Source organism: Manacus vitellinus, unplaced genomic scaffold (genome assembly GCF_001715985.3).
Source record: "Manacus vitellinus isolate BGI_N305 unplaced genomic scaffold, ASM171598v3 scaffold_22_pilon, whole genome shotgun sequence".
NCBI classification, from domain to species: domain Eukaryota; kingdom Metazoa; phylum Chordata; class Aves; order Passeriformes; family Pipridae; genus Manacus; species Manacus vitellinus.
Window position 1 is genome coordinate 4,677,881 of NW_021939632.1, and position 8,483 is coordinate 4,686,363.

Genomic DNA, 8,483 nt, shown 5'->3' on the forward strand with positions numbered 1-8,483 from the left:
CTAGGGACTGTCATTTCCACTGAGATGTTAATCACATCCTCCCCAACCAGCCTCCTCCACCGAGGGCCAGGCAGATTAGGGGCTCATCCAAGATTCATTAACTGTGGTTCCCTGCATTTTCATAACGAGCTTGCAGTGCCATCCATTCTTTTCAGCCTCCCCCCGCAGTGATCATGGGGATCAATTTGCTAACACAGTGAGTGGGAGTAGCTCTCACCAGCTCCAGGGGGAAATGCAGTCATGTGGGTTTTTCCTGCATCAGGTCCCAAAGGGAGTGGCACAAAATTAGAGATTTTTTTTTTCCTCTTTTTTTAATGTTAATCTAAACATACAGCATTTGGGTCTCCAGGGACACTAACACTTTGTAGCACAATTCATTTTGTCCTGGCCATCCAGTGCCCACAGCGGTCTGTTCTCCACTGGCACTCATGACAAATCCCCCCAGAGCTTGGCAGGGAAAAAGGTTATTCTCTCATAGAAACAAGAACTCATCTGTGATTCTTCATCTTTATGCTAACTCCCCAAAAGAGATCCAGTTTTTCTAGGAGCTGAGTGGCATCTGATCCACCTACATCAGTGGGATCAGGAGTGCTCAGCCTTCTCCTGATGCGACCCCAGAGAACATGTTGTCTTCCTTCTGCTCAACATGCCTTTCTCACAGGACCCCAGGCTCAGTAGCCTAACTGGAGCACATCTTTTGGCTATGACTGAACGCTGAATTAGGCATTTGCTTTCACCCTCCTCTTCTATCCCCAGCCTGTCTCCTTCCTCCTGGGATCTTGCATAGGATTGTGCCCATCACACAACAACTGAGTCCTGCATCACACACCTGCAAACACCCCATTGCTTCTCTTGTGCAAACAGCAACCCTGAACACAGAAATGGTTTTCCCATAGGCACAAAAAACCACCTCTGGTGGCTTCCAGCTTGTGGCCACCCAGAAGCTATGAAGCAGTGCTGAATGTGCTGGGCAGCAGCACAGCATGTGCCCAAGCAGCAGGCAATGGCATATGTTAATGCATCCATTGCAATCTCATCTGTGGTGTGTGACAAGGGAAGATGATGTTTCTCCCCCAGCTGATGAGCAGTAGTGCTGGGTATATGCTAGTACAGGCTTTCCACCACTCCTTCCATCTCCTGTCTTTGCTGTCTGGCATTCAGTCTTTAGATGTCTCCAAGTGCTCCTTAGTGAATAGAGGAGAATGCACTGGTACTCACTGTCAGAGAAATCCATTAGTGCCAGCATTTATTAGCTTTCATAAATCCATGCCAAAAAGAAATGCAATCACCTTTTTCATGACCTCCAGCTATGCCTGTGCATAACATGAGAAGATCTAGCCACCCCAGTCCTTTAAGGTCCTTTATGGCTACAAGAGAGGTATATATTCAATTGACTTCAAAGAACGTTTGAGTGCTCAGCAACTTGAATGAGATTGGTTTACAGAAATAATACTTTTCAGAAGCAAAGTGTACATGGCACTTTTTCCTCCATCTTCCATTCAGTTTTACCTCTAACAATAAATCAGTAGAGAGTCAACATGAAATACCTTAGCATTGTATTCATCTAGAAATATTTCTTTCCTGTATAAACTCAGATTAATATTAATTCTCTGCAAGATAAAGGCAGCTAGAAATAATTCGATGGAATAAAACCAGTGTTCAGAATTCCTGACACTTCCCATTGTTAACAAACAAATGATCTCATAATGGTAAAGTCAGAGGAATAATTCCTCTCTTATACAAGGTCTGATTGACTAGACATGACAGATGGTGTTTTTATTACTTCCCATTCTAAAAGAGGCCTCATCTAATACAGCCAAGGCTGTGTTTTGAGTCTTAACCTCTCAGATAAGCAAACCCTGTTTCATCAGGTTAATGGATCCTTACTTGATTGAGGAAGGCAATTTTCCTTAAAGTTATTCTAATCGAGTACTCAGAGCCCAAATTGTCCTGGCTGATTGACTGCCAGCAATGGGTAAATTTCTCTACTAAGGACCATATTTATTTTCAAAGAGGGAAAACAAGTTATTATTACAGAACCAATTCTATCCTGTATTCAGTGGCTTCTCAGATACTGGCTTTTACTGCAGTCACAGAATTAAAGATAAAAGTAAAGTTAATGCAGCCTTCCTCTCACTAGTTTTGTTAAATAACAGGAGGGAAGGAAAATTAGAGAGAGATGGCCTGCTGCCTATGGATAGCCCCTCAATTAACTGCCCCTATGATAATAACAGATGACCCTAATTGGCACAGACCCTTTCAAACAGGCTCACACCAACCTGTCATGCTGCATCAGCCCCCAAATTGAGTGCTGTCAGCACAAGTAACTATGCCACCAGGCTGAGAAGTGACAGAGGACTATCTACCTTCTGAAAGAAAAGCTCGGAAGGAAAACCTGTGCCTGAAGGAAGATCCCTTTAAGTCCCATCTCCTGTATGGCATCTGGCTCCACAAGCAGTTTGGTGCTGCAGCTGCGTGGGAGCACAGGGACAGCCCATATGGAGATAGGGATCATAGTGCCCTGCTGCCTTGGCTCTTTGCTGACTGTAGTCTCTGCAGGCAGAAACTGTGCCAGCCATGGGGCTGTCCAGGCTGCTTAAAGAAGCAGATGAGAGGCCTGACCTCTCCTACTCTCTTCCACCTAACTAAAAGACTGATCCAGCAACTGAGCCCCTGTGAGGACAAGGAGAAAGAGTAACCATCCCAAGGTCATGAAAAAAAACCAGCCACAGAAACAAGAACTGGGCCCACAACTCCTGAAGGATCATTCAGTTAGTGATTTTACTTCTCAATGCACATATTAGCTTTTCATACAGCCTCACAAGCAGAATTGGTAGCCCTGATGCCCCGTCAGACATTCAATACTGGATTTCCACCTCCAGAAAATCTGACTCCCAGGAGCCTTAGCTGGAGTTTGCAGAGCAGGCAAAGTGAGCTACTTAACACTAAGTTTCCTTTGCCATTTTCAGAGCAGCTGAGCTGTTTTCCTAACAGCTCTGGTGAAGTTATTGATGCCTCTAATGAAACAATCATTATCAATAATTTTTATTTGCCAGACACCAGATTTTAGGGCTTTGTCAGGCAGAGTATTACTCTGTAATATCAAGGCAGGAATCTTTAAAACAGTGGTTATTCTGGAGGCATAATAAAGATACAGATACCAGGTGAAAATGGTGTGTTTGAAACAGAGGCTCCCGAGCCAAAGTCAGGAAGTATGGCTGAGCTCAGGCTCAAGGATCAGAAGATCCCAAGCTTTCTCAAATGTCTCTGTTTCGGGTCCTGTCATGTAGCCTGTCACATTTTAAACACACAGCACACTTTGGGAGAGGCAGCCTTTTAAAATAGTGCTCTCCTTGAATATCATTGTGGGGTTAATTGCAGACACCTTCGGGCTCAGAGCAAGTACCACTGGTAATTGTTCAGACAGGGATCAATAAAGAGGCATAACTTAAAAAACATGTTACTTGTGGAGACAGCCTCAGGGGACGGCCCTGAAACAGCCCCCACCGTTAAACAATGCCAAAAGTAGGCATCCATCCTTGTTAATTACAGATGGAAAATAAAACATCAGAGCAGCAGGAGGAAAGGATGAGCTTGACTCTTACTAGGTCTCATCTGTTACATCAGTTCTGTAAATGAGCAGCAGAGAACTTGTTCCTGGGCCTGATGCAAACTTCCATAAATCAGGAACATAAGCAAATTTCACTCCCATCCAGTTTCCAGTGTCTGGGAATAGCTGACTCCAGATGCTTTGGAACTGCAAAGTGGCTCCACAGCTATTGGATAAGCTGCCCCAGTAGGTTCCTCATTGCCTTTATTGAGTGTTGGGTCAGATGCCATGCACACAAGTGTCTGTGATCAATGAACCCATGATTTGCTAGTTCTGCCCAAGGACTTATTCACAGTTAATGCAAACCAACTTCATTCATGAAACTGGCTGGAAATCTCATCAAAACAGGCTTTGCAGAGAGATTTCTGACACTTTTGCTTCCTGCACTGGCTGAAAATAGAGCAACAAAAGACATCAGCCTCCTCTGAGTTATTTTGTCAGATCTGAAGATGGGTAATTAATTCACCAAAAAAAAAAAAAGTAGCTTGCTCATTTTCTGCCTTTTGCTCCCTCCTCCCCCCCCCCCCAACAGCCATGCTTTTTCCTTAGGTTTGTATGTTTTTCAGAACAATTTGTCAAGAAGTTTCTGCAAACAATTTCAGGTAATTAACAGCACTAGTGATCTGCAGTATATGCAAGCACAACAGGACACATAGGGTTACATGATATACTACCCAGTTTTTCACCTGGATGAGCATACATATTAGTAACAGGTTTGCAATACAGGTTTGCACAACTCTCACTCTGAAGCTCTTTCATGGATATTTTGGATACTTGCCTCAAACAGCCCACTCCCACAAACATTCCACACGCAATGTCTGTCTGTTCAAGCACTCCCAGCCAGGGAATGCGGAAAGAACAGGAATACAATCAAAGCACATTACTTACGGAAATCTCTGCAGCGGGTCTTAAACAAAGGTGTCAGTGGAGTGTCCCCAGATGGAGGGATTTCCATTAAGAAAGCAGTGGAATGGTCCAGTACAAAAGAAGAGCACTATGAACTGTTTAAACTTCAGGATGTGTCCGAGATAAATGTAGGGTACGAATATAAGGTTATTTCTTCTTGTACCCACAAGCAGCACTTGTACTCCATGGTAACATACAGAGAACAAATGGCAAAACAACACTTGGCCTCACAGTAACATTGTTCTGTTTGCTGTCCCTGAAGACTTTCAGTTAATCTTTATCTGTGGGTTTGGTCAGAGAAATGTACTGGTGAAACTCCCCTCTCTGATTTCTCTGTGCAAACTTAAAGCTTCTTGGAGGATTCATTAACTCTTTACTTCATTTGTTTCAGGGTTGTCTTCTGTATTTTCTGTACCACTCAGTGGCTTTGTAAGTGTAGAGTTATCGGTGAAGTCTTTTCCCAACTTGCACACATTCCAGAGCAGGGCTCCTGAAGAAACAGCTGGTCCTACAGGGAAGACAGATAGCTAAAACAAGTACATTGTTGGAGCTAGCTTGGCCAGAGACCTGGTCTCTCTCAGACCTAGATCTTTCTCCTTTTCTCACATTCCCTGTTGGGGAATGGAAAACAACTCAAAGGATTTGGCTATATCAAGCCAATTTACCAAAAGCAATCAGCATCAGAATTGATGCCATATGTTTTCAAGAATTCATATTCAGCTTAATGCCTAAAATTAGATTTAGGCTTTGGTGAATGGCAAGCAGTGGGGAAAACTCACTGTGCTGACTCTTCAGCTTCTCCAATAAGCCAGTCTGCCTGTGAGTGCTGAACATTTCCCAGGCACCCCCACTTTCTACACATACAAGAATCACTTTGCCACTCAAGTGCAGCTTGTAGCGAAGTAGGAGAAAGCCAGGCAGGTAGAGATGTGTTACTAAGACAAAATAACCTTGAGTTCTTTAATTGTCTGAGAAATAAAAGAAGCTTTCCCTTTCTTCAGCCTTGACTTCATAATCTACTGTACAACTGAAATTTGCTACTGCTGAGAGTTGGCATGCTGCAGAAGGACAGAGCTTGGCACAGGTGGCTGGCTGGCCATCCACCCAAGCACTCCATGCCCCCATCCCCACAGCACCCAAACACCTCAAAGGCACCAGCAGCTTCCCCCTGCTTTAGGCAGGGCTCTAGAGAGTGCAATTATTTCAGTCCAAATGCTCAGGTTGCTAAACCACCTGCAGCATGTTAGTTGTGAAATAAGAATGATTGATGAGCAGCATACTAATCATTTTAGAGAAGATAAACCAGACCTTCAAGATGCTTGTGACAGAATAATTCAGAGGACATGATAAAATGCCACTGCATCCCTTGAGATTAAGAAACCTGATGCTCCTGTCACCTAGGCTCTACATTTCCCATGGAGCCAAACCTGCATTAAAATGGTTTGATAGGAATAATCTCCTCCTTGGGCATTTGCAGGACTGCACTGGAGTGAGGACACTCACTGTGTGAGGGTCCCAGACCTCAGTAGCACCTGGCTGCCCAGGGAACCCAGCTCATTCCCATAGTGAGGACTCTGTAAACCCTTGGGGTCTGATGGCTTCCAGGCTCCCTGGCATAAAGGTAGGAGCCTGAAAGTCCCAAACCAAGCTTGTCATTTCCATTGCTGCTTCTGGCAGGGAATCACAGACTTCTGGGATCTTCTACTCACTTGGACAGGCCCAAGTCTGCTCCTTCCCTTCAGACTGCAGTAACTAGCATTAAAGCCACATATGCTGAGTTATGGATATGGAACCCTCCTCATAAAGAGCAGACAGAGAAAATCAAGGATGCAAAGGCAGGAATTCAGGCACTGATGGCTGCGAGGTCACCAAGGAGAGGAAGGAAGAGAAGAGATACAACAAGAAGGGAGCTCAATTTGCCACAAAAACCATAGACAGTGATATAAAAAGCTTCATAAAATATTCCTTTTGCCTCAGAGTTCACTCACAGGAAGAAATCTGTCAAGGCAAACAGGCCCCAAGGAAACACCACCTGGGAAATGTTCAGGCAGTTCTGCCTAGTCCCCTCAGAACATTATCAACCAAAGTATTGTCCAGCCCTGTTTTCACTGACCTGATGTATTAAAGAGGTCAAGGCTCTTTTCAACCAGCAGCACTTGGTATGTGGAGCAGCTCCAGCTCATCACATCTGTCTGCCTCTACTGCTCCATCCCTATGGGATTTCAGAATAGCTGCTTTGACCAGAGTCAGTAAAAGCAAATAAATCTGTGTTTTTAAAAAGAGCTGTGTAGGAAACTTGCCATGTGTAACTCCAGAATAAACAGGAGACCATAGAAAAATTGTGTCTGGTGGTTGCCACACTGAAATAAACCCTGGGAATGAACCACATGGGGCAACCAAGGAAGGAAAAAATTACCATAACTGAGACTGAAGAGAGGAGACCCTGCTGAGACACTGCAGTAGGAACGAGGGTGAAAGGGATCTAGCTACAAGCTTGAGTAGTGAATGTCAGGCCAAGGACACTGCCTCTTGACTTGTTTGGAGGTAGAATCACTACCAGGTGCTCTCCTGTCTCTCTGTTGTACCCCAGTGCTACCCACAGCCAGGGAGACAAGCAGGAACCAGGTCACCCAACCTGTCCCCATGACAGCAAAGAAACAGGGATTGACACCTAGGCACAAACACCTTCCTCAAGCCCCTCACATCATCAGGGTGGAAGATGGATCATTACTAATAAAAACAGAATGTTTTGCTTTCAAAATGATCTCAGAGAGTCAACATCTGCTGGAGCAAAAAGCCTATTTCATGAGAATTTAGCAGGGGAATAATTTAATGGAGCTCAGATAAAAGGTAGTCACCTGGAACTCAGATTTAGAAGAAATTGCTTTTTTTTTCTGAATTACTGGTTTGGAGGATAAATAAGGAATATTTATCCGATTTCACTTTTCTCACACATTTTCCCTGATGGGTGCACTAATGAACTCCAAACTGTATGAGGAAATGCTTTCAGTCCATCCCCCCACCTCCCAAGTTGCAAATTCTTTATTAAAAACTAATGATTCTCTTTCTGAAAATTAGCATCTGCAAATCTGGGGGCAACTTCGACCCTGGAATAAAAAGGAACAATTAATTCCCTTTGCACTGATTGGGAGTTCCTCCTTCTCACAGAAATCCCAAGGGCCTCTTACACTGACTGTCTTGATTAAAGATGGATTAAGCTTTAATTGAGTAATTGCTGTGGTTTGTTATTGTTGGTTATGGTAGAGGTTTCCTCTGCTGTATCTTGGTCAGGCAGGGTTGTTGTCTTTGCACCTCAGTTCAACCTTCCTCAGTCTGAACTGTTCGAACAATTACAGGCATCATTTATCATCAAAATACATATGAATATGTATACATCCAGTTTAATATGCCAGCATGGGAGGAGGCAGGTCACACACCAAGATGACATTGTGGCACAGCATACATAAGGAGGAGCCTGTAGGACCAGACCCACAGATATGAGTGTAACTCCACTGATTTCAGTGGTTGTCACCACTGAGACAGTTTTGTGTGCTAAGGACACAGAGCTGGAGCAAAGTCTAGTTAAAAAACAATACATGCTCCATGGAGTGGAGAGATTTACTCTAGTACTAAGCTGTTAGGTGACTTCTACCTTGTGCCTCATGTTATCACTCAAGTAGCTAGAAGACCAGTATGAGGGGAGACTTAGCTGAGGGTAAAGCTCAGAAACATATATTTTCTTAAAGCCATTTAGAGGGATTTGGAATCAGCTGCCAGTGAATGAGAAGTTAATGTCTCTGCTTGCAGTTAGGACTGTAAAACATGGGTATGTGTATCTCTACTGTCTCATGATTGAATCACTTCTAGGTGCTTTGTGATGCCTCTTACTGTGATCTCCTGACTCAAATGAAAGACAGAATTACCAGCATCATTTAAAACTGAGCTAGAAGCTAGGAAAAACTAGTTC

At 43.9% G+C, this 8,483-nt stretch overlaps 1 protein-coding gene across 2 annotated transcripts in view; it reads right to left on the minus strand.

Moving 5' to 3' along the window:
* The window catches only part of SLC15A2 (solute carrier family 15 member 2), a 54,300-nt gene extending 49,284 nt beyond the window's left edge, over positions 1-5,016 (minus strand). For both annotated transcript variants that reach the window (XM_018072689.3, XM_018072693.3), the window contains exon 1: positions 4,499-5,016. In XM_018072689.3, coding sequence (XP_017928178.1) covers positions 4,499-4,565 — 67 coding nt within the window. In that variant the 5' untranslated portion in view covers positions 4,566-5,016. The remainder of the gene's footprint in view (positions 1-4,498) is intronic.
* Between the last annotated feature and the right edge of the window lie 3,467 nt (positions 5,017-8,483).